We start from the raw sequence: 26,704 nt of genomic DNA on the forward strand, positions 1-26,704 counted from the left end.
TGTACAGGCACCAACTCTGGGGATGGAGCTACAGGCGCCAACTTTTCACTGTGCCGAGGGGTGCTCACTGCTCAACCCCTGGCTCTGCCACAGGCCCTGCCCCCACTCCACTCCTTCCCACCCCCTCCCCTGAGCCTGCTGTGCCCTCGCGCCACCCCCTCCCCCCCCAGAGCCTCCTGCAAGCCACGAAACAGCTGATCAGGAGGTGTGGGGAAAGAGGGAGGGAGAAGTGCTGATTGGCAGAGCTGCCTGTGGGCGGGAGGTGCTGGGAGCCGGGGGTGGGAGGGGAAGCTGATGGGGGGGCTGCTGACGTATTACTGTGGTTCTTTGGCAATGTACATTGGTAAATTCTGGCTCCTTCTCAGGCTCAGGTTGGCCACCCCTGTGTAAGAGCTCAGGACAAATCACCCACTGAATTTCACTGGAGTTCCATTTGCAGGATTGGACCGGTTGTGAAAACCATACCCCTCCATGATTTAGGATTTAAGAGCTTTCTTATAACCCCAGAGTTATATGGTTATGTAATATCTTCATTATTACTTACTGCTTCTTCCAAAATCTTGACATCATCGTGATCTTTAGGAGTATGTTTAAGAATTTCTTTTAAGAGCAGTGGATATTTCACCAGCCGACTTCGAGGAATATCTAGGAAGCTCCAGAGGTCTAGCTTGCGACTGAAAGGGGATTCAAGACAGCGCTGAAGGAAGTCCTGGACTCTACGGTCTTGCTTCTTCTGATCCAGAAGAGCTTTGGCTGCCAATTGGTTACTGCAGTAACCTTTGTAGGCATTAAGTCCTGGTAACTAAAAGGACAACAGAGCAACATTTATGAATTAGATTCTTTTGAGGGAAGTATTGACCCATAGGAACATGTCACACTTATGCAGCTGGATTATCACTTAACAGAATATTTGGTTTTCACTTAAAACGAATTAAAGATTTAAATTGCATATGTACAGTTAATTTGTGGGGGGAATGGAAGCTTCACGTTCTGCATCTAATCCTTTGAAGTTTGAGGTTAAACTGTGATAAGAGTCCTGCAATCACCTCACTTATAAAGGGGGCCAGAAAATACAGACACTGCAAATTTAAGTCAACACAGGGGTGAGATTCTGGTCCCACTGGTGTCAATGGACTCCCATTGATTTCAGTGTAGCCAGGGATTTCACTCGAGATCTTTAACTCAAGGCAACAAGAGCTTGTTGCTTTGTAGCTTCTAACTTCAAACCTCATTTAAACTCATCATAGTTTTATGTCTGGTTTCCACAGCTCATTAGAGTAAATAACCAAAGTGATACTCACCCATTTCACAAGTATGGGCCCAATCTGTTGCACTGTTCCATCAGGTCTTGTTGCTTCTCTTAGCCTTGCCAAGAAGTCTGAAATTTACAAGCAAAAATGGGAAATGCTACAAGCGTCTCAGGTATGAGTCATTAAGGCTTTAGGACTTGAATGAGAAAATACAGATTTTTTTAACCATTGTCCAAGACACTCCACTGAAAATTAAGTAGCTGCTCTTACCTTCATGCAGAGGGATATAAGAATCCAAGTCCCCAAATATGTGTGTAAGTTCCTCCTCCGCCATGATGGACAGTTTCAACATGGGGTCATGATAAGCCTGTCAAGGAATAGTGCCAAATTGCGTCAAGATCCCACCAAAGAAAGTTATTAAATGCAGTGTATATTTGGGAAAATATTTGTAGCTCTACAGTTATCAAGAGCGGGAAGGTCTCATGTGCAGCCCAGGTCTGACCCTGCACGCATGGACGCTAACAGCAACAATTCCACTGACTTCGATGAGTGCAGAATTGAGCCTTCTATACAGGTACTAGGACCACAAAAGTGAAGAAAAGATTCTAGTACATAAACTGCTCCCAGGTTGACTTTTCTATGGGGAAGAGTCCCCACAAATATCTGTTGTGGAACTAGATTATTGCAGAGTATCCTTTTCCACCAGATTTATTATGAAACAATCCAGTACAACGACTGTAGGACTGTTCACGTCACCATTGTTAATGCAATACACAGTGGGTTCAAAGCCTAGTGCTAATCCACACTCTGTTTGCGCACGTGAAGATGACCTCATTAAGCTTTTAGATGTGATCACTGACCATAAGGAAAGAAGAAAAATACTAACCTTTCTGGCAAGCTTAAGATCCTCAATTAAATCCTGTTCTCCTCTGGACAGTTCATATATTGCCTGGGAAGAGAGCAAGAGAGAGGGCAAGACATTGAGTTATTGCCTCATTTTAGAGCACAACGCGCGCAATTAAGTCTAGCTGCTCTTTGAACGTGAACACACGGCTACGTTATGTACTTTATACCCTGTTTCTGTTCAGTTTTTGATAAAAACCTTGAAGTGTGAGTAACAAATCAAAGTCTCTGCACAGTCTGAAACAAGCAAGGTTCTGCTGGCTGCCTCGGTGTTACAATCCAAAGTAATTCCTCCCTCTTCCTGTGTGCTGAGAAATGTACACTACTTGTAACTGTGAAAGCTTTGAAACTAACAGCCAAATTAAATACTAGAACCTGCCTACTCACGACTTTTGCATCTGAAGTGCAGAGATTTACCTGAAAAGAACGTGAAGGTCAAAATCCCCAAATTCATTACTCCATTTCTACTTAGTCAATAGGAGTGCTGCCTAAAAACTAAGTATACAAAGGCCCCACCATTTGGCCCTTAACACACTGTCAAGAGCTTTTAGAGGAAGAAATCTGGTCTTAAAAAAAGAACTCTCTAGTCTAAAATTTCAAAAGTGACTAATGACTTTAGATGTGCTGAGCACCACCTTCTGAAAAACTAGGCTTCCTTGGGGCATCTGAAGTTGGGCACTCAACATAACTAATCAATTTAGCAATAGAATCCTTAATTTTCAGAAAGTTAATACAAGTGGATCATTTCCCCTAAGTCAGGGCACACCGCAGAATACAATCACTTTAATGAACAACAATTTCTCCCTCCCCCTTCATCTGCTTCCTCTTCCTCCAAACTGGATAACTAAAGGCACCAAATGCCTACTGGTTGATTGACAGCCTACCTCCTGGCGTTTAATTTCTTTGGTGCTCAGAGTCTCTTTCATGTTGACATCTAACATCTCTGACCAAAGGACACTGTTTCTTCTTTTAGGTGGTGTTGGAGCAGCAGATCTGCTACATGACTTCTGGGAACAGCTGGGGGATTTGCTGTCACCACGGAGGGAAAATGACTATTGGAGGGGGAAAAAAATATATGAAAAGTTTAGTTCTTGCAGATGTACATTAATGTCATCCATACACCACTCCCATCCCCCCTTTGCCCTTCCTCTTCTGCCTAGAACAGGAAGACACATTCAGGAGACGCTTTTCCTCAAGTAAAAGGAGTATTTCATAACGGGTGATAAAACCCCTATGATCTGCAACTGCCAGACTCTTTCCTCATATCCCCCTCACCACACTGTGAACCAGAATCGCTTCTGGAGGAGGAAATAAACGGAGACTGAAATCTAGTTACAAGGCACAAGGAAGCGCATAAATTAAGACTCGTTCCACCTCTGGGTTCTGGTGACGCTAACAAGCTAATTGAGCATTGCTCTAGTGATCTGCAATGTCTCGATGTGGGTTCTAGAGCTAGTCTAGTGTAACTCTGTGTTCACGCACACAATAGAATACAGACCATGTACATTACTAGAATATGCACTGATTGACTCCCTCCTTGTAAGCTGGTTTATTCCTTCCCCCTTGCTAAACTGCAAGCAACCTGGGTATTTTATACTACCTCAATAAAACCAACGGAAGAAGCAATCTATTGACCGTCTTAACTCTTCACCCCTCTCAATGTGCTTGAGTGGCTCAGGAGTATAGAAGAAGTCATTCCTGGAGCACATCAGATTTGATCTGCATCTAGGGACCTCATCGCACTTAAGAGTTACTTATCAGGTGTGCATTCAAGGGAGCTTTTTACACCGTGAGCTGGGGTGGTTTAGGAACCTGCAGCTTCTTTCTGTGCACTGATTTGGTATGGGTCAGTTTCCCAAGAGATGCCTTGAAATTATGGCATCAATTCCACAGGGCATTATTGCTTCCATATTCATATATTCTTTACCTGTATTGTCTGACCAAAACGCCGGACTGCACCATTTCTTACAGGGGAGATCAAGTTCGCCAAGGATGTGACCCGAGCTAGAGGCCGAATCCGCTTATTACTTGGCTCCTGTAAGTTATAAACAAAAAAGAACACACTGTACTGACTGCGGTTTACTTAGTCTTGATGTATCAATGCTGCCCAGACTTGTCTAAGGCATAAACAGATTTAGAGTTTCAAAATAGAGAAAAGCACAGTGCTTTGAAGCAGTCGTCCCTCTTAAAGTCAAACCTGAAACTGTCAATATTTAAACATGAAGGTCACACTCAAGTTGCAGACAAGTTGTCCAGTGTTGCAAGAGGCAAGGAGAATGGAATCCATTATAATCAGGGTGTTCAAAATTAGTTTTGAACAGTAAATAGGTAAGACTCAATATGGCTTCACTTTTCTTGTGAACAGTTGGAGATACATACACCTCAGCTGGTGTGACTTGTCACCACCCCATTGATTGAGCTATGGCAAATTTACATCAGATGAGGACCTGCCCTTTTAGTGTTAGAACTGTGTGTTTTCTCCCAAGGAGAACATGTTTTCCATTGTTTTATTTTATTTTGGAGGCAGGAGGCATAAAGAACAGCTAGAGCGCAAGGCAGTTTTATGTAGCTAACATAACAAATGGCAGATGTATTACATGCTGAACATTCCAGTGAAGTACAGGTAAATATGGAGGGAGAAGTCAGCTGATTACATTTAAAGCCTTCAGCCTAGGATATATTTTTCTAAAATAACAGATTCTCTTTCATATCATTTAACTCTGAAAAGCAAAGTTGTTGATTTTGCATAACACTGATTTGTGCAACGAGTGTCGTCAATAAGTATTTAAAATTCTGGCTCTTAACATCAGATATGATTTTAATAAAAGAATCAAGCGAGGGTAATTCCAACGTACGATTCCTGATCCAGAGTAACTGTCCTAAAGGAAAGATATGCACAATGGGAGGTAAGGCAAGGATGGAATGAAAGTTTGATGCTAGAAGAAAAACTGCAAGACCAGGCAAAGTATTCTGGGATAAGTAAAAATAACTGCAAGTTACATATCTATAGTGAATGGCACTGCTGAAACTGACTGCCTGATCACAGTGATACTTCAGTTAAGGTTTACTATTGTTATGTTTACTTTAAAAGAAGGTTTAGACAACAAATGTAATGAGTTAACCTAATTAGCTATTTTATCAAGGTCTTATCAGCCACTTTTGGTTAATTATGGTGGATTCATCCCTAGTAAGTAGAAAAAGGTGGAGAATGAAAAGATTACATAAGTGATTGAGATGGGGGCCCCTACAGTCTCCATTTCCTGTCTCAGATTGCAAAGAAAGTACCTAAAGCCATAGACATTCTTTGCTCCTGTGTAAGGGTAGGGACAAAACCAAAGAAGGAGAAAAGGAACATATGGCACTGGATTTCGATCACATTTGCCATGGTGGGACTCAGGAAGAGTGCCACTGAAGGCAGAGGAGTTACACTGGGGTAACACCTGGGTAAAGGAGATCAGACTGAGGCCACACTATGAATGGCAACCATATCTTCCCATATACAATATTAAGCAAGAGCTGAGTTAGGGGAAGATATAAATGAAGTCTTTAGAGCTGTAGGGGGAAAAAGCAGCACTTAATTTCAGTAGGAACAGGGGCATCAACTATAGGATTAAAAGAATTTCAGCACCGTATAAGATAGCTGAGGCCCCATTCTAACAATCTTAAAACAACTAAGATATTATAGGCATCAGAAAAGAGCTGCAAATAGGGTGACCAGATGTCCTGATTTTATAGGGACAGTCCCGATATTCAGGGCGTTGTCTTATACAGGCGCCTATCACCCCCCATTCCTGTCCCGATTTTTCACACTTGCTATCTGTTCACCCTAGCTGCACACAAAATGACATTAAGACTAGGAAGTTGGTTATCCATTTCATTTATGCTGATCACACTGGTCCCAGTGACCATTATTTGCAATGGAAGACTGATTTAACAGTACTAAATACAGAGTCCATCAGCAAAGAGATTATTCAAATGTTTAGAAAGGTCTGGCCCGTATTCTTTGGAAGAGAGGGCACCTTAATGAATGATAAAAGTTTCTGAAGGGAGCATTGGGATGGATTCTACAGTTCTATTTAACTTTATATCAAAGTACCAGAATGAGGGAACAGAAGCTAAGAAAGGCTTGAGAGTTAGTGAGGAACATAAGCAGAATTTATACAGACAATAACCAAATATGCAGATCTACCAAGAACAGAAATACAAATGAGATGAGAAGGAAGAACGTGGCACTGAAAAGGAATGGTGTAAGAAATCTCAGTGCTTCAGATGGGATGTGTGTATAATATTTCTCAACTCACTCTGATAAAGGGTCAAAGGAGCAGCCTTTTTAGATCTGAGATACAATGACACACTATATGCACTAATGCACACATGTGAATGCCTTTGCAGCACATCTGTGCAAGACTGAAGTGACACATGCATATGCACAAGGTCTGGCAGAAGGCATTCCTTTCCATTTGCTAAGACAGTACAAAGGGGCTCCCTGTTTGAATAGATTTATAAATTACCACTCTTCAGAACAGATACATTGATACATGCCAACACTAGCGTGAAGTGAAAACAGCGAAAGTACTTCTCTTCCTTAAACCAAGAATAAAGCCATACACCCCAAAGTACTCCTGTGCATTAAGAAAGAATTTTGCACAAACCACCACCAGTAACGAATTAGCACAATCAGAAAGCTTTCTAGATAAACATGCCCTCCACCAAGGAATTCAAAGCCAGAGAGGCTTGATTACATGGAGAGAGAAAGATCGCCCAAAACAGAAACCACCATAACACAAACTTAGTTTTGGCAAAAACCTGTTTTCCTTCCTCAATGGATAAATACTGCATTTTGCCATGATCTCACATCTGTATTTCAGTTTTGGGTTTAACTCCACATTAGGCCACGTTCATCCCTGGGGTAAACTCCATTAGTTTCAATTGAGTTTATATTAGGGATGATATTGGCCCAGTATTTAAAAGTACTGCATTTGGAAACAGTAAATAGTCCAATGTTGGGTAGCTCTACTTACGGAAATCTACAGTTTCAAGAAAAGATTAACATTTATTAAACTTTCTTGGGTTTTAGTTAAGTGTCAGTGCTGCAATAGTTAACAGCATGTCTCTTTCCATTTGAAAAACCAGTTTTTCAAGGCCTTTTTTGTTTGTTTGTTTTAAACAAAGTATCTGGGCTAGACATTGCAGGCAAAGATTTCAGGTGAAAGCAAAGCTTTCACATTCTATTCAGAAGGTAGAAGAGGTGGAGAACAATTAGGAGTTTCTAAGTCCTTTTCCTTCACAGATACAAATTTGTCACATTTTAAAAAGCCACATTTTATAGCTGATTCAGTCCAAAGTGGTTTCCGTTTTTCTTTAAGTGCAAAAGGAATTAAAATGTTAAGAGCCTGCACTGTGCACAGTATTTCCTCCACAGTAATTCTTACTATTTTTACAAGGATCATTTACTACGTCATCAAGTGTAGTTATACATTCTACATACAAGGGCATACAAACATGGGAAAAGTTGGTGACAAATTGAAAAAATATTCACAGCACAAATTACTGCCAAATGTTACCAGTGAGATTGAACTCACTAGTTCAAATATGGTCTGTCAGAAGTGCCAAGATGTAATTGCTATCTGAGAATTATTTAAAGATTTATGTGAAATGAGTCTGCTTGAGCTCAGTCTAGTTCTTAGCAGATAGTTGTCCACATCTCAAATTGAGTTTCAGCAGAGGCCAAGTACTGAACTGACATAAATTAAACTACCTTCTCGCTTCCTTGTAGTGAAGAAGGTGATAACGGTGGAGGGGGAAGCATTATGCTGTACCTCTTTGGTGGATAAAGGACTTCCCTGGCTGGTGACAGCAATGGAGTACTGACACCCCAACCAAAAATAACAATTACATGTCCAATACACAGCCTAATTTTAATAGTACCCTAAAACATAAATACATACAAGGATACAGATTTATTCCTTAAACTGTTTTTACCTTGTTTATTTCACAACGCTCTCAGCATCTAATTTTTCTTATATATTATGAAATGACAGTAGTGACTCCTTAGCTGAGGTTGCATTTAAGTTTCTCTACTTAAAGCAGGATTATAAATGTTTTAGAAACTGATGCTAATAGGATGTCTTGTGTCAAATAGACTTTTACGGCAGAATTGACTTTTTTATAATGTACATCTTTTAACAAGATGATACCGTAGGCAGTACATTTCTACTGGATTACTGGACTTGTGCCTTCTGTCAACACATGAGGTATGCAATAATCCTCCAGGAATGCAATGGGACTGACTTACACAACATTAAGGTTGCAAAGCTTTTTTTTAAAAAAAATAACCTTACTTGTTTACACACATAGCAAACACCTTAACAGAAAAAACATCTGCAAAACAGCCAATAAGAAATAATGCATGAGTCATTAAATAGCGGAGTTTTAGAAAAAAAGTCTTATGGAGGGAACAAACCCAGTTTAGGGCCTGATCCTGCGAGCATGCACTTAACTTTACTCATACAAGTAGTCCCAGTGACTCCATGGGGACTACTCACATGAGCAACGTTACTCAGAGGCAAACATTGTTACAGGATCAGGCCTTTACACATTTAGGATAAAATCTTCAAAAAGTGTCTAAGACCCCTAAATCCCATTTTAAAAAGTGACTTAGGCACTCCTAAATCACTTAAGTTCATAAGTCACTGAAGTGCTTTTGAAAGTTTTACCTATCAGATTTAAGTTTATGGGTTTCTACAAGATTGTCCTAAATCTTTCTTAAGATTTTTTAAAATTAATACTGTACTAAAACCAAACAATGAAAAACAAAATAAAACTAATTCTCAAGGTATGGAAGAGAAACAGTGTAACCAATCACTGGCAGAAACACAAAAACATGAAACACCACTGATCACAAGTTCTTAATTGTATGCTCTCATGATAGCATTAAACAACACTTCAGAAATACTTCAACTTACTATAAAGATTGGGAAGAACTACCACACAATGCCAGCTTTTAGCTAAAACAGAATTATTAGAATTTTTTAAAAGAATGCCTTAACCTTTCTACTCTCTAACAAAAATAAAAATACGTAAAAACTCTGAATCCTGTGTCTTTAGTTGTATTCCAGCAAAAAGAAAAAGATATTTCATTACCACAAAGTAATTCTATCCATATAATTCCTTGAGGTCAAAATTAAAATAAAGTCCAGACTAAGCAGAGGGTCCAAGACAGATAAACCATGGGTTTAAACTGCTTCCTGTTAGAGGAAGGGTATAAAATATAAACTTGGCAGAATATAAAAAAAGTTCAGACCTCTCCACTGCAATTTTCTGTTTTCTCGATCTACCTCAGCTACGAAGGAAGTGTTTCTGAATGTAGTCCTGTGAAAATTGTCGTTAAAGCAGAAGTCTAATTACAGCAGAAAATAAACAAGTGTTCTATCTGTATCAGGTACGCATGTTCCAAAGTCCGCTGGTTTAACTGAAGGAAGTCTACTTCTATTTGGAAGTCAGAGACTAACTAACCAGAGTGGACAGAACTACTGGATTCAGTGCTCATTACTATTTTGTAACGCGTTAGGTCTTTGAGGCTATGTTGGTACAGTGCCTTGCACAATGGGGTCCTGTTCTCAGTTGCCCCCTCGCTGTTAGCATAATAAACAGGATAAATGCTAGAGCAGTTTGTCCATAATCTTTCTAAACACAAAATACATTTATAACAGTTGACAAGAGACAAAAAAGTCAACGGAAAGCGGTTAGAATTTGGACCAGTTCACCAGAAATTACACAAAGATAAAAGTATCCAAGCAGCAGTACCAGCTTTAAACTTACCTCTTGTTCTCTGAAAGATTGATTCTGAGCATCTAGGACTCGAATCGTCCGTTTAATAGGAAGGAGACCTCCAACTTCATCATGAGCCACCATGCTGTCTCCTGCCTTCAGAAGCTTGAGTTTTAATCCACGTCCTCCACTGCTACTTTACTCTAAACTCCTCTCCGTAGCTATCAGAAACCTTCGGGAGGCTCTCGCTCATGTTTCCATGTGATAGCCCTGCCTGCCTTGTGAGCTGGGAGTTCAAAGCCCACAGACCTCAAGGCAGCGGGAGGGGCAGGAACATATGTTTCATGGGCGTGCTCCCATGGAGTCGTGTATCATTCGTTAACTGACAGTTACTGACACACCTACGCCTCTCAGTTTACACACTGTGGGAGGACATCTTTTTGTACACGGAGTTGAAAAGCTGGTTTCTTCCCGCTCCGACATTAAGTAGTGTAACAAGTTTTACTACATAGGTATGCTTTGCTTAAGAGAAATTCTCAGCTGGAATAGTGTAATTCCTAGATCCAAGCGAAGAGAGATCTAAGCCAGTTGGACCAGCATTTTCAATACCTTTCTAAAATTAAGCTAGGCATTGCTATGCCAAGGCAATCTAATCTGAGATCCTGCCTCTGATACCAGCCAGGACCTAATACTTCAGAGCTTAGTCGAAAATTAAAATAAAAGCGGATGCATGCCAAATGCCTCCATTTGGAGGGACTCTGCATGCTACTTTGTCCCTTCCACCCAAAAAGCCCCGAGTCCTAATCCAATGCATTTCAACGGAGTTGAAAGGTGTGGCCCTATTTAAATGTTAGCAGGTATTAGAAAAGCCTTCCAACAGAGCTAAATATTCTTGCACTAAATCAGGGGTAGGCAACCTATGGCACGCGTGCCAAAGGCGGCACGCGAGCTGATTTTCAGTGGCACTCACACTTCCGGGTCCTGGCCACCGGTCCGGGGGCTCCGCATTTTAATTTAATTTTAAATGAAGCTTCTTAAACATTTTAAAAACCTTATTTACTTTACATACAACAATAGTTTAGTTCTATGTTATAGACTTATAGAAAGAGACCTTCTCAAAATGTTAAAATGTATGACTGGCATGTGAAACCTTAAATCAGAGTGAATAAATGAAGACTCGGCACACCACTTCTGAAAGTTTGCCAACCCCTGCACTAAATAAAGGAGAAGAGGCCAGGGGTGAATCCCCCACAGGCAAACAGACTGCACCCATCTAACATTGCAGCTGTGCCAGTTAAGATAAATGCTAGTCTAGATGATTTTATGATCACTTGCTTACAAGCCTGCTTACACTGTCCCCCTGATGTCAAGCAGCAGTGAATTCCACAAGTTGAATATAGGGCACATAAAGCAATCATTTCCTTTTCTCTCTGGTGTCACTGTCTCTCCCCACACTAGAATTCTTGTCTCTAAAACTGGGCTAGGGTAAGCAGGGGAAGTTTAGGGGTGATTATTACTGGCTGTTTTCAACTACCAATCCAATTAACAATTGGATTGCAACAAAACAAACTGGCCCTCCCCAGAGATTGTTGTGAATTCCTCTTCTGCCAAACCTCCATTATTTGTCACACTCTCTCCTTCCACTTCTTTTTGTCCAGGTCTCTCTCAGGATTTACCCCCTTGCACCTCCAACCCTGAGCCCGTACATCAGGAATCTCTCTCTCTCCAGCTGAAAGAAACTAGGTTTCTTTCCACTGTGGCAGGCTGTGTGGAAGTTTCTGTGGAGCTATGAAAGAAGGTTTGCATTTTTTATGTTTATACAAAATGCTGGAAAGATTTTTTTTTTTCCCCCTTCAACCCCGGCCTTTTTTTCTGCCTTCATAGCCTGCCCTCCCCCACTCCCCCGCCTTTTTTATTTTTTTACAAAAATAGTTAAAAAATGCATATCTGATACTGATTTTCACAGCAGATTCTATGGACAACTGGAGAACCACTTGGATTCTGACAATACAGAAGGAAGTGAAACCTGAGCAATTGAGAGCAGGGATTTTTATTATGACTGTTAAAAACTTCTGTTTTCCATTTGCTTTCTCATAACAGCTATTGAACCAACCTGCCTATCAGTTGGAAGAGGAACACTGAAAAATTTCATACTACTTGGAAAGCTCCCAGTTCACTTGGCTACTCCAAGGCAAGTGTCAAATGAGAACAGGGAAGATTTGATATTTCTAAAGTAGGGGGGAAAAAAACTTTAAAAGGTCAGAACAAAAGGAAGCAAAGAAAGTGCTTTTTTTCTCCACTTTGAAGTCACCTTGAACTGTTCCCCACCGTCTTAGGCCACGTCTACACTAGAAGCTTTTGCTGGTATAGTAATGTTAGTTAGGGGTGATTTTTGGCAACATTTCTGTACTGGTGACAGCCCTAGTGTGTTATACCAACAGAAGAATGCCTTTTTGCCAGTACAGCTTATTTCACTTGGAGAAATGGTATAAATTATACCAGCAAAATCACCCATTTGCCAGTATATCCTGCATCTACATTAGGAGGGTTTGCCAGCATTAGCTATACCAGCAAACCTTTCCAGCACAAACCTGGCCATTATCATTCTGATTTTTCAGTCAGATTAGATGGTGGTTGCTATATGGTAGAGCTTTCTGCCAGCCCCTACTGGCCTAGGAAGCAATGCTTCAACCGTGGTTCCTAACTTAGAAGCACAACCAGTAGGCCAAACCCCTTCCATGTTCTACTCCCTCCATCACTCTCGCTTTGATACTCCCCTACAGAGATCTCCTCCCCTCAACAGAAGGTCCTTGCCTATTTCACTCTGCTTCATTTTTATGCAGGAGCAGAACAGATGCTATTCTTCACTGAAGGATTCTTGTGCTCACTAAAGAGTCAGAGATTACAGATTCTAAAGCCAGCAGGGACCAAGATGAGTAGGTCTGGTGGATCTAGAGGACTTTACAATCCCAGATGCAATCTAAGTCTTTTATATGGGAATGTCCCTTTTCAGTAGTTTATTTCCATTTAGTGCATTCAGATACGTACTTTGTTTGCCATTGTTATAAAACCAAACTGCCAATGAAGCGTGCTGCTGGGCAGCAAGCGGACATCTTTGTTCAGTTATCCAGTTTGATTAGCTCTTTCGAAGCGTCTCAGAATCCCCAATTTCTCCCTTATCCAAGTAGTTTTTGTGTAGCCAGAAAGTTTTAATGATTAAATATAGTCAGGAATTGGAGGTGAGGGACATTGAACACTATTGGTCCTGATACCACTTCCTGTGGAATTCCAATGGTAGCTTCTCCCCGCTGGAAGCTACCGTTTATTGATTTAAATGTTTAAGAACTGCACAGAGTTAACAAAGGAAAGGTTCTGATATGGACAGTCATACAAGAGGAAGCATGTGGAATCTCACACATGAGCACTGGTATTTAATTATTAATTAGCAGCTTAGAACACAATGTCCTGCATCTTGAAAGCACTTTAGAAAGTATTGCATAATTGTTATTCAAGTGCTAAATATAATTTCTTATTACAGAGCTCTCAGGGAAAGGACCTGATGCCATATCTTACTGAAGCATGTGACTCATCTGCAGGAAGATCCCTGTTCAATTGCATGCCTTTCTACATGACACCTTGTGTCTAGGTCTGATTTGGGGTGATGCAACTCAAGGCTGATGTATTATGTGTAAGTTACATTACGGAAATGTAAAGATCTTACTGTGACACATATGGAAAAATCTATCATGGCACATTGCCTGCCTTCTTATATGACGCACATTAATGGGAAACATTCTAGGCATATATGGTTCATTTATAACAATGCATTGTTAAGGATCTTCTGTGGGGAATGCTGATATTTTAATACCACAAGTTAAACCGCATGCAGCTCTCAGTTGCCATTGTAATGGATGGGCTGATTTTTGAATGCCTCCTATATACCTATATCTTTCGATATTTCTCAGCAGCGGCAACACTTGGGCAAACTCCACGCACTCATCATTGAGCAGAGCAGAGAGACGTACAGTAACATGGCAAAAACAGCATTACCATGGGCCTATGTTCTTACCCAACATTCACCAAGTTAGTGTAAGTACATTTAAGGTTGATAAATGATCTAGACGTACCATTGAGAAGAGAAAATATGCTGTATTCCAGTTTATGTTACTAATAGATTGATTTCATTTTTTATATAGTTTAAGTGTTCAAATGCCCCAAAGAACATTTTAAGTAGTTTATATGATTAAAATAAATCCTAGTGGGCTTGATTATCAGTTCCAGCCAAGCTACCCTAAGTGTAAGACTAGGAGGAAGGATAGTCCAATTGTTAAGACACTAGACTAGGACCTGAGAGCTAAGGGTTCAAGTCCCCACTCTGCCACAAATTTCCTGGGTGACCTTGGACAAGTCACTTAGCATTGCTGTAGAAGGGGGATAACAGAACTGTCTTGCCTCATAGGGGTGCTCTGAGGCTAAATGCCTTAAAATGACTGTAAGTGCTTTGAGAGCTACAGATTAAAAGCTAGGCATTATTATCATCAATGCCACCTTTAGACATCCCTACATTCTGGGTCTGGTCAGAGGACTGTGTAGCATAAATCAGGGCTGTTTTAACTTACATTCAGCAACCCCAAAAGGCCTTTCTAGCAGTTGAGAAGAATCAAAGAGCATAAGTCTCAGTTCCACCTATTACACCAGTGGCTGTGAGGAGGTGGGTGGAGCTGGTGCAATAAAGGGGTCCCCTAAGACTGGGGGTTCATTGGCCAGATTTTTCAGCTTTTATAGGTCCCTTTATGCTGTTGGAGCAGTGAATCGGTCTGTTAATTGACAACTGGATCCAATTTCTTCAAAGAAAGAACCTGTGGCATTTCATCATGTTTGGCTTAAAAGTCTCCTGGAACACTGAAGTATGCATAACCTTTTGCAGAATAAACATTTTATTCATTTTCAAAATGTAAAGTACGACAAAAATAACTTTCAGCTTAATTTCAGATTCTTAGATGCTGAAACCTAACTAAATTGACAGTTACCTTTTCCGTAACTGGTGTTCTTTGAGATGTGTTGCTCATGTCCATTCAACTTAGGTGTATGTGCTCGCCACATGCACTGGTGCCTTAAGTTTTTCCCTCAGCAGTATCCCGCTCTGGAGTGGCGCACACATGCCACTCTATGTAGGACGCCACCGGTCCTCCCCTCCCCCCCCCTCGGTTTCTTCTTGCCAGAAACTCTGACAGTAGGGAAGGAGGGCAGGTTGTGGAATGGACATGAGCAACACATCTAAAAGAACACCAGTTACAGAAAAGGTAACTGTCTTTTCTTCTTTGAGTGCATGCTCATGTCCATTCAATTTAGGTGACTCCCAAAGCAATACCCCTCGGAGGTGGGTAGGCGTTCATGGACGTGTAGACTGCAACACCGCTCTGCCGAACCCAGTGTCGTCCCTGGCCTGCTGAGTGCTGGCATAGTGGGCCATGAATGTGTGCATCAAGGACCACGTCACGACTCGACAGATGTCCTGGATTGGGAAGTGTACCAGGAAGGCCTGTGAAGATGCCTGCACTCTGGTCGAATGGGCTCTGATGATCGGCGGTGGAGGGACTCCCACCAACTCGTAGCAGGTCCGAATGCAAGAGGTGATCCAGTTAAAAATCCTCCCCGTGCACACTGGGAGGCCCTTCATCCTATCAGCTGTAGAGATGAAAAGCTGAGTCGATTTACGGAAAGGCTTTGTCTGATCTAGGTAGAAAGCCAAGGCCCTTCTTACGAAGGCGTCTCTCTTCACTAGTCTCATGGGGCTTAGGGCAGAAGACTGGAAGGAAGATGTCCTGGCTTACGTGGAAAGTAGACACCACCTTGGGAAGGAAGGCTGGGTGGGGCCAGAGCTGGACTGTGTCCTTATAGAAGACTGTGTACGGCGGTCCTGAAGTCAGAGCTCGCAGCTCGGAGACTCGCCTCGCCAACATCACCGCTACCAGGAAATCTACCTTCCATAATAGGTGAGACGGGGAGCACGAGGCCAAAGGCTCAAAGGGCGGGCCCGTGAGCATGGAGAGAGCCAAGGTGAGATCCCACTGAGGGACTGGGGATTGAACTTGAGGAAAAAGTCTCTCGAGACCTCTGAGGAACCTGACCATCATGTCATGGGAGAACACTCTGCCCCTGTATGGGTGGATGAAAGGTGGAAATGGCTGCCAGATGCACTGTGATAGAGGAGTGTGCCAGGCCCCGATTCCTCAAATGAAGCAGGTAGTCTAAGATCGACTGCACCGAAGAATGCGAAGGGGAGATGCCCCGTGCAGCCGCCCAGCGGGAGAACCTCCTCCACTTTGCCAGGTAAATCTGTCTAGTCAAGGGCTTTCTGGACCCCTTCTGAACAGGCCTGTTCCTCAGGGTTCAGCCACGCAACATCCACGCCATAAGGTGGAGGGATGCGAGGTTGGGGTGCAAGAGTTGACCGTGATCCTGTGACAGCAGGTCCGGTCGGTTCAGCAGGAGCCATAGAGGGATCACTGACAGGCTTGATAGCATCCTGAACCAGTGCTCGCGAGGCAACGCTGGGGCGATGATGATAACCTGAGCCTTGTCTCTTTTGATTTCTGCTAGGACTTTGCTGATGAGTGGAATTGGAGGGAACATGTACATCAGGTTTCCTGCCCATGTCAGGAGGAAGGCATCTGAGAGGGAGCCCTTGCCCAGACCTCGTCTTGAGCAAAACTTGTGGCACCTCCTGTTCTGTCTGGTGGCGAACAAATCCACTTGGGCAGTTCTGCATCACTGGAAGATCATGCCGGTTACCTGCGGGTGGACCACCCACTCATGGTGAGAGGAGAAGTCCCTGCTTAGGTGATCTGCTAGTGTGTTCTTGGCACCCGGAAGGTGACACGCTTCTAGGTGGATTCCATGGTCGATGCAGAAGTCCCAAAGACGGAGTGCCTCTTGGCAGAGGGCCGAGGATTGCGCTCCCCCCTTGTCTGTTGATGTAGAACATCGAGGGTGTGTTGTCTGTCAGGACTCCGAACACTTTGCCCAACAGGTGAGGTAGGAAGACCGCGCATGCCCTGAGGACCGCCCCGACCTCTTTGATGTTTATGTGTAGCGTCGTTTCCTCTGGGGACCACATACCTTGGGACTGGAGGGTGCTGAGGTGCACCCCCGCCCCCCCAGCCGAGGTCCAAGGCATCCAAAACCAACTTGACTGAGTTAGAAGTGCTGACAAAGGGAACTCCTTCCAGGACATTCTTGGGGTCGGTCCACCATCGCAGCAAGGTAAGTATCGTTGCGGGGATGGTAACGACCTTTTCCAGGTGGTCCGTAGACTGGGAATAGACCGTTGCCAGCCATTGCTGCAGGGGTTGCATCCAGAGCCTGGCGTGGCGCAGCACATATGTACACGCTGCCATATGACCTAGTAGGCACAGGCAAACCCTGGCCGTGGTCAGGGGAAATGCGGAGACTTCTGTGATGAGGTCCGTCAGTGCCCCGAATCTCTCCAGCAGCAGGAACATCCTGGCGCAAGTTGAGTCAAGCACTGCTCCGATGAACTCTATCCTCTGTACTGGAACCAATGTGGTTTTGTTGTTGTTTACCAACAGGACAAGGCGATGGCAGGTGGCTAACAGCATTGCGACATGCCTTTGGACCTCGGACCTGGAGCTGCCCTGGACTAGCCGGTCTTTGAGGTACGGGTAGATCTGGATACCCCAACATCTGAGGTAAGCAGCCACCACCGACATGCACTTGGTAAATACCCACAGTGCTGTCGCTAGGCCAAACGGGAGGACCGCAAACTGATAATGGTTGGGACCTACCATAAACCAGAGGAAGTGTCTATGTCCCTTGAAGATGGAGATGTGAAAGTACGCATCTTTCAGATTGAGGACGGTGTACCAGTCTCCTGGATCCAGGGAGGGGATGATGGAGGCCATGCGGAACTTCAGCTTTGCTAGGAAGTGGTTCAAGTCTCACAAGTCCAGGATAGGTTGCAGACTGCCCTTGGCCTTTGGAATTAAAAAGTAGCAAGAATAGAACCCCTTGTTCCTGTACTCTGGAGAAATGACCTCCACCACATCTAGCTGCAGTAACCCCTCTACCTCCTGCGCGAGGAGACTCTCGTGAGAAGGGTCCCTGAAGAGGGATGGGGGGGTAGGAAGGAGGGGTAGAAAGTAACTAAAGGGTGTAACCCCATGCCACCGTACTGAGGACCCATCGGTCCGATGTTATAGATGCCCACGCAGGGAGGAAAGGAGAAAGGTGGTTGGCAAAAATGGGGGAGGGAGGATCCTGGGAACAGTCTGGTAGGTCGCCCTCGGGCATACCCTCAAAACGAGCGCTTGCCTGCCTGCTTATTGCGGGTTGAGCTCGACAGAGGCCTGCGAAGGCTGTTGGCTGGGACACCTCTTGTAGCCTCTGGATTTCTTATGGGAAGGTTGCTGGCGAGGGTGGATCCCCGGCCCTGAGGCTACTGTGGTTTAAATCGCTTGCAGGCAGGGCCGGGAAGATACAGGCCCAGCATTTTAAGGGTCGTGCGGGAGTCCTTTAGGCCATGGAGCTTATTGTCCATCTATTCCACAGACAGGGCTTGCCCATCGAAGGGGAGGTCTTACATCGACTGCTGAGCCTCCGTGGACGAGCCAGAGAGGAGCAGCCAGGATACCCGGCGCATGGTGACAGCCAAGGCCATGGTTCTGGCAGCAGTGTCCACTGCATCCGATGCCGCTTGAAGCGTCGCCCTGGCCGCAGTCGTGCCCTCCTCTATAATAGCCAGAACTGTTTCCTAGAAGCCTCAGGAAGAGAGCCCTTGAACTTGGCCATGGCTTGCCACATGTTAAAATCAGTGTCCCAGGAGGGCTTGATGGTTGGCCACCCTCAACTGGAGACTGGAGGACGAATAAACCATACACCCAAACAAGTCTAGTCTCTTGGAGTCTTTGTTCTTAGCTGTAGCCCTGGGTTGACCTTGTCGCTCCCTGTGGTTAAACCACTTCTATCACTAGGGAGTTGGGAGCAGGGTAGGTGTACAGGTACTCGTGGCCTTTGGATGGCACAAAGTACTTGCGCTCAGCCCTCTTGGAGATAGGTGGCAGAGAGGAGGAAATTTGCCACAGGGCGTTAGTGATCTTAGAGACCCCATCATGAAGGGACAGAGCCACCCTGGCCAATGCTGTGGAGCAGAGGATATTGCAGAGAGTCTGAAGGCTATTCTAGCTCCTTCACCTGAAGACCTAGGTTGGCAGAGACCCTCTTCAGTAGTTCCTCGTGCGCTTTAGCATCATCTGGAGGAACCGGGGGAAGGGGGCCCCATTATAGCCTTGTCTGGCAATGACGAAGATGATGTTGGTGCCGTAGGGTTCTGCACAACCACTGGTGGCCCAGTGGCTTGTTCCCCTGCTCCCTCTTGAACTTGTGGGGTCCTCACACCCAAGGCTTTAAGGAGGAGGGCAGGAGAGAGAGGCAGCTGGTCTCTCCGAGGCTCCGAACACCGAGCGGGCGGCCCGGGAGGGCTGGGTGAACCCCCACGGGTTCCATGGTACCACGGCGCCGGCCACTGTGCTCGAGGCCACTGTGCTGGTTTTGGTGCCGACAATGTAGCCGGTATCACCAGTACCGGAGCTTGTCCCGCCGTCAGGGAACCTCACTCTGAACCAGGGCTGGATCCTGAGCGGTCGCTCCGAGGAGACCAGGACAGAGCGGATCAGTGGCTCTGACCTGACCGGTGCCAGTCACTCCACCCGGAGTCCAATCTGAAGTGAGGTCTTAGGGACCGGTAGCGCTCGACAGATCCATGACGGCTTGGAGCTGGCTATCTACATCTCACAGTTGACAAGCGGTACTGGGATGAGAAACGGGAATGGGAGTCAGAATGGGCCCAGTGCCAGAAGCACTCGCATGCGGTGATGCCTTCCTCGGGGATCGGTGACGGTACAAGGAATGGTAACATAGATCCTGTGACGGGTCCCTGGACCAGTATCGTGGTTTCGGAGATACTGGGTGCTGGGACCAGTACTCCTGCTGGGGAGGAAGGGGAGGCGCATGCCTCCAAAGATCTGTGCCCAGTGGCCGGTGAGCTGCACCTCGAGCCTCTCTGCCTGTGCCCAAGGTTCAGGGACAGAATGGGGGTGTGCTGTGTCTGCCTTTCACGGTCAGATGTGTGGCGGCTATGGGAGGGCGAGCGCTGGTGGGATGTTCCCCGCGACGGGGAATGGTGCTGTTGAAGTGGTGACCAAAGTGTGACTGGGGAACCACAGGAGCCTGTGTGGATGGGACCAGGAGGGACATGATCTCCTGCACTGCCTGAAGGATCTGTGGGATAGAGGGTACCCGGAGCTGACCGAGGCCTCTGTCGCTATCCGAGGTGGCCGGCAGAGAGCAGGCTGGACTACACTGCTCCACCAGAGCTTGGGCTTGAGATCCTGACGTGGGTGAAGAATTGCCAGGCATGGGACCTTGCTCACACCCAGTCTTATCCTTTCCTTTGCGGGAGGTTGGAGCCCGGCCTCGCCCCACCTTCTTGGTCGGAGCCATGGACGGGGACCGGTGCTGGCCAGTGGATGGTCCCGGTGGGGCGCTGCGGGTCCCGGTAGGTCATGGTACTTGGTAGATCATGGTACTCGGTGCCGAGTCGGAGCGTGCTCCGGTGCTGGGGTGAGGGCCGACTCCATAAGGAGCGTTCTTAAACGAATACCGCGCTCCTCCTTAGTCCTTGGCTTGAAGGACTTGCACATTTTGCACTTCTCATTAATGTGTCCTTCGCCCAAGCAAAGCAGACAACTGCTGTGTCGATCACTAATGGGTATGGGCCTCTTGCAGCGATCATAGGGCTTAAAACCTGGGGACTGGAGCATGCCCCATCTTGAGGCAAAGTCCCGTTTGGGACCTACAAAGTCTCTAACACTAAAACTATATACACTATAATACAAGAGATAATTCGTTTGTACGAACAAGCAGCAACAGCACTAGCTGAAGCAGCCACAGTTCCAGCTCCATCACTGGCGGCAAGAAGGAACCGAGGGTGAGGGGAACCGGCAGCACCATATATACTGCGGCATGTGCGCGCCATTCCAGGGGGCGCCAGAGCCGCTCCCAAACGGATACTGCTGAGGGAAAAACTTTCAGCACTGGTGCCTGTGGCGAACACACACACCTAAGTTGAATGGACAAGAACAACACATCTCGAAGAAGAAATACTGGTTTTAATTAGCTATTTTTAACATCTCATATATACTGTCACGCGTAACACGCAAGTACTTGAATAAATACAAACTCATGTTAACATTCAAGCAATCTCATGCTTCTTTGTATTTTTGTAACTTGAACAAAGTCAGCCACCATCATCTGTATAGTCGAATTGTTTACTGGCCATGATCTGTGTTTAACATTCCATTGCAGATATTTATATTCTATGTCAAAAATTCGGAGCAGTATACTTGAAAACAGACAAAAGTAGTACATGACACATCAGTAGATTACTGGGTCACATGAAGTGTTTACACGCAGTCTGAAATACTGAATTTTATTGGTATGATGAGAAGGCTCTATAATTATAATGGAATTGAATAAAAATAAACAATTACAAATATTCCACACAACAGAAGTGAACTAGACCAGATGTTTTTTTTCCTGTCCTTCAATTTTTAATTAAAATTAGCATTTGAGACCTCTGTTGGCAGACAGTTACCGCAATATTTATATTTGTGACTCTAGATGTATGTGATCCTAGGATATGAAATCATAAATCAGTTTCCATCCCGCTAATATGGATGCAACGTTAGAAGAACTTTACTGTAGAAGCCTGTAACATTTATGAAATATAAAATTTGTCTCAACAGCAAAGTATTACCACAAGTGAGAAATTGGTTTACACAATTGCTATAAGCTCCTGTACTGCTCATGTCTCAAATGTTATAGGGAGGTGTGGTACTGACTAGCAGCCAATCTCAGAAATGCTAGTTTTAACGTTTATTTCCAAACACATTTTTTCAACTCATGAATGGGCAAGTTGTTGCATGAATTTACATTACGACACCTGACAAAAGTTGATATGGTTCTCTTTTAAAACGCATCTGCAGTTGGCGGGGGTGGAGAGCGAGAGAGAGGGGGGAAGAATCAGATTTATGCTCCTTTTGTACATCATTATGACACATGGATTTATACATTTTAAGGCCAGAAGGGACCACTGTGATCGTTTAGTCTGATCGGCTACATAATATAGGCCATAGAATTTCACCCAGTAATTCCTGCATTAAACCCAGTAATTAATTTATGGTTGAACTACAGCATATTGTTTACAAAAACATCCAGTAATGACTTAAAGCTTCCAAGTGCTGGAGAATAAGAAGAATGTGGCCTGAGAAGGGATTTTGTTTTTCAGCTTGTTTTCTACATTAGAAATTCAGGTCTTGTCCATCCTGTTTTCTTCAAAGACCGTGACTGTCTACACTAGAGTTTCTTGGCAATAATTTCCCTCTGTTGACGATACTGATGTAGCTCTAGAGCGCGTGTGGACAAGCTCTGCCCTTCCTCATATTGAGTAACATTTACTCACATGAGATGGTCCCATAAAAGTAAGGGTTGGAGAGGAATATAAGGCTCATTTGTATCTCCTTTGCACAATTCCCTTTTCCAAAGCTGTACCTTCACATACCCAAGCACCTAAGGAGAACTCTATTTTCCCAAACATTAGCAACCCATGTTCACTAAAGAACTGTAGGCCCGGCAAGACTTGATTCATGAATGTTACTCAGCATGGCTTCATCTTGCTTCTGGCAAGATATACCGTCAATCTTGGTCTACTCCCTATCAGATACAGAAAGGTCATAATCTGGTTGCTAATAAACATCGGAATACATGCTTTCAGAACCCACAGCCTAGGTGCTCTCTAAATGAATCGTTCCACCCTTTACAGAACAGTACAGAGACAATGCAGCGTGCTGTACAAGCAGAGGATTTACTTCAGAAAAAGTAATGGGAACAGTTAAAATGCATGACAAAACACAGTGTCTATGGTTGCTACGCCCACTAAAGAGGCTAGGGAAGGGTTGAGGTCACCAAAGGGTTTCTTGTGTGCCTCAAAAGTGGGAGAAGTATAACATTCGTGAACAGCTTAAACTTGGCCTATTTTAAGTTTATCTTTAAAAGTTTGAGGGAAAACTTCAGGGGAGTGAGAGGGATAAAAACAAAATCAAAAGCTCCTCCATTTAATCTAGAATACTGGATATTTATTGGCACATAGAACACTGAACAAGAACATTTTAGTTTTTAACAACATTAAGGGACACACCTAAATCCTTAAATTCAGGTTAAATATTATCTGCCTGTACAAGATATGGTCATTACTCCTCCACATTAAAAGTTATATATACTTAATTTAAGGGAGGACGCTCCGGTGGTTAGGGTGCTAGCCTGGGACTTGGGAGACCTGGATTCAATTCTCTGCTCCACTACAGACTTCCTGTGTGACTTTGGGCAAGTCTCTCTGTGCCTCAGATCCCCTCTGTAAAATGGGGATAGGAGTACACTGCTTGTGTTATGCAGAAGGTAAGACTAAATGATCCTAATAGTCCCATCTGGCCTTACAATTTATTCACATGATACAGACATAGCTAGGTTTTATGGGGCCAGTTTTTGTGTGTGTGTGTGTGTGTGTGTGTTTGTTTTTATTTTTACCTACTCACTGTAATAGCTACAAAATCTAGATAAAACAGCTCATGAATTTGGTGAGACTAAAGACAAAATTTTCAGAAGCTAGGGTTACCATATTTGAATTTAAAAAAAGGAGGACACTCCACGGGGCCCCGGTCCCACCCCAACTCCGCCCCTTCCCCGTCCCAACTCTGCCCCCTCCCCTGAACACTCCGTCCCCCTGCTCCTCCCCCTCCCCCTGCTTCCTGTGAATCAAATGTTTGCGGGAAGCCTGAAACATGGAGACAGCAGGTAAGCTGGGGTGGGGCACGACGCGGCCCAGTCCGGCCCCCCCGGCCGAGCAGCTCCCTCTGGCGGCTGGTCAGCCCAGGCCAAGAGGCTCTGGCCCCGGCGTCTCCCGCCCGGCTCGGCTCGGGCCCTGGGGCGCCAACCCTGGTTCCGGCCCGTCCTGGCCCCGGCAGCTCTGGCCCAGCTCGGCTCAGGCCCCGGTTCTGGCCAAGCGGCCCCGGCCAAGGCCGGTGGCCCCTGGCCGAGCACCGCCGGCCCAAGCCCCACCCCTCCCTATTTTCCCGGACATATTCGGCTTTTTGGGATTTCCTCCCGGACTGGGATTTGAGGCCCAAAAAGCTGGACATGTCCGGGAAAATCCGGACGTATGGTAACCCTACAGAATCACTTAGGAGGCTCAGGCTATGTCTAAACTGGCTGTTGTGGTTCAGTTTTGTTTATGGGGGTGCAAATAGCAATGTGCACCAAAATGCTGCACTATAACTCCTCCATGTGGATGCTGTGGGAGCAAACTAGAAGGTTCCTAGCTCGCATTAATGGAATCCTCTTCAAACAGGACTATGCTAATGCGAACTATGTGCCTTTTAGTTTGCTCCCACAGTATCCACACAGGGGAGTTATAGTGCAGCACTTTGGTACGCACTGCCATTCACACGCCCCTACGCCGAACTGCAGGACATGTAGACAAACCCTAAGTTCCATTTTCAAAAATTGCTTAGGCACTTAGGAACCTAAGTTGCTTAAGTGCTGCTGGAAATTTTACCCTAAAGCAGTGGTTCCCAAACTAGTGGCGCCGCTTGTTCAGGGAAAGCCCCCTGGTGGGCCAGGCCAGTTTATTTACCTGCCACGTCCGCAGATTCGGCTGATCACAGCTCCCAGTGGCTGTGGTTCGACGTTCTTGGCCAATGGGAGCTGCAGGAAGTGGCGCGGGCCAAGGGACGTGCTGGCCGCCGCTTCCTGCAGTTCCCATTGGCCGAGAACGGCGAACCACGGCCACTGGGAGCTGCAATCGGCCGAACCTGCGGACACGGCAGGTAAACAAACTGGCCTGGCCCGCCAGGAGCTTTCCCTGAACAAGCGGCGTCCCTAGATTGGGAACCACTGCCCTAAAGCTTTGACTCTGATGGCTTTAAGGATTTTCTAAACCTTGCCAATTGTGTTAAAAGGCACGTACATACATTAAATACACACAACTTATGGACAGGCTGTACGGTAACTAGTATCAGAGCTATAAATAAAGTTTTAAAAAGGTGCCTCAGTGTATTTTGTAGGTGCGACTCCAGAACTATCAAGTAAGAGTGTCACGGATAGCCTAACCATTTAAAAATAACAAGGTAAAAGGTCAAGTTAAACAAAAGACACAGTATGAGCTTTTAACTCTTTGTGCTCTGGAACTTTTCCCTTCCTGCAGAAGTCTCTATTAAAACTATTATAAGGCAAATAAATTACCTATAATTTTCAATTTCCCCCCTCACCTCCCCAGTGATCCACCGCTGTGGATGTGATTCATAATTCGTGAGTATTTCTATCCAATCCAGCAGAATGGAGGCTTTTTTTTTTTTTTTTTTTTAAGTTCCTTCTGCTGGTACGTTTACTGAACATACCACTCCTAAAAAATCTGAGGAGTCACAGTGTTTGTCACACTCCTGAGTGACAAAACTATGCCGACCTAATGCCTGGTGTAGACACAGCTAGGTTGATGGAAGAATGCTCCTTTTGACCTAGCTACCAATGCTTGGAGAGGTGGATTACCTATAGTGACAGATCATTGCTGTATCTTTCATCTACCCTATGGGGTTGGTGCAGAATAGCTATGTCGCTGTAGTCCCCATAGCATAGACAAGCCCAGAAAATGACATCAATTTGGTACCGAATCCCCCCCCACCCCAAACTCAACCAATGTGTAGCTATCATTGTGACACAGCAGCCCTATCTGATATTCTTTCTTGCCCTGACTTGAAGGAACATGTACTGAAATACCAGAAAAATATAGGGAGAGAGACTTGTCCAGAGCAGTGACTCCACTGTAGAAGAGGCCTTTTTCTGCATAGAAGTGATCATTCCTGGAAAGCAGCAAGCTGTGACTGACACGCAACCACAGCATAGGGAAGTTAATAAAATAGTGCACAATCACAAAAATAATCATGGCAACAAAGGATGTAGAGAGGTGAGTGTCGGTCAGACAAACAACCCCCCACCAAAAAACTAGAAACCAAGATTAAAAAGCCATATAGACTAATTAGCTATGAACTCAAAAATTACTACTTCCCAGAAGGAATATTTCATCCCTCTTTTCCCCCCTACTCTGAGAATTCGCTTACAGTCAAATAGTCAGAACAGCTAAACTACAACAAGCAATCTTCCCTTTCCAAAGAATTGGCTTGGATTGTTTGCCTGGAAGCAGATTTCTGACTCTAAACACCCAGAACATTTACTTGAGTCACATTTTAACCTTAAACACACTGTTATAAAAGATTAAGTTTTCTATATGAAAGAGTTACACACATCATAAAGTCCAGTTTGCTTGAAGTGCAATAGTGTGTGCCTAAGTGAAATATGAATTAAAGCAGAATTTGAAGGGTCATTTTTACCACTGTTATTTTACATCTCGAGTGCCCATCACTTGAACGTGTTCATACGCTTCCTTGGGTTTCTTTCACAAGACATTAAACATTGGGGAATTTCTGGGGGCTAGCTAAACTACAATAGCAGGACAATTGAACCTGATAGAACAATACGTTGAACAATACAATGCTCGACTTACCTTAAAATCAAGGCTGCAGAGACTGACAACATCATCATCTTTCTCTCGCCGCTTCCTTTTCTGTAATAAAAGAAACCAGTCATATCTAACC

At 44.6% G+C, this 26,704-nt stretch overlaps 1 protein-coding gene across 3 annotated transcripts in view; it reads right to left on the reverse strand.

Annotated features, from left to right (window-relative positions):
• Positions 1-26,704, reverse strand: part of NET1 (neuroepithelial cell transforming 1) — a 74,363-nt gene that overhangs the window by 3,594 nt on the left and 44,065 nt on the right. The window contains exons 3-9 of one of the 3 annotated variants that reach the window (XM_065552375.1): positions 26,614-26,673; positions 4,081-4,188; positions 3,038-3,205; positions 2,137-2,199; positions 1,521-1,617; positions 1,302-1,378; positions 545-802 (exon numbers count right to left, since the gene is read on the reverse strand). In XM_065552375.1, coding sequence (XP_065408447.1) covers positions 545-802; positions 1,302-1,378; positions 1,521-1,617; positions 2,137-2,199; positions 3,038-3,205; positions 4,081-4,188; positions 26,614-26,673 — 831 coding nt within the window. Of the gene's footprint in view, positions 1-544; positions 803-1,301; positions 1,379-1,520; positions 1,618-2,136; positions 2,200-3,037; positions 3,206-4,080; positions 4,189-9,456; positions 9,603-9,974; positions 10,238-26,613; positions 26,674-26,704 lie in introns of those variants that run through there. The other 2 variants (XM_005311842.5, XM_065552385.1) reach the window with 2 other exon arrangements.

The sequence above is a fragment of the Chrysemys picta genome, chromosome 1, assembly GCF_011386835.1.
Source record: "Chrysemys picta bellii isolate R12L10 chromosome 1, ASM1138683v2, whole genome shotgun sequence".
NCBI classification, from domain to species: Eukaryota; Metazoa; Chordata; order Testudines; family Emydidae; genus Chrysemys; species Chrysemys picta.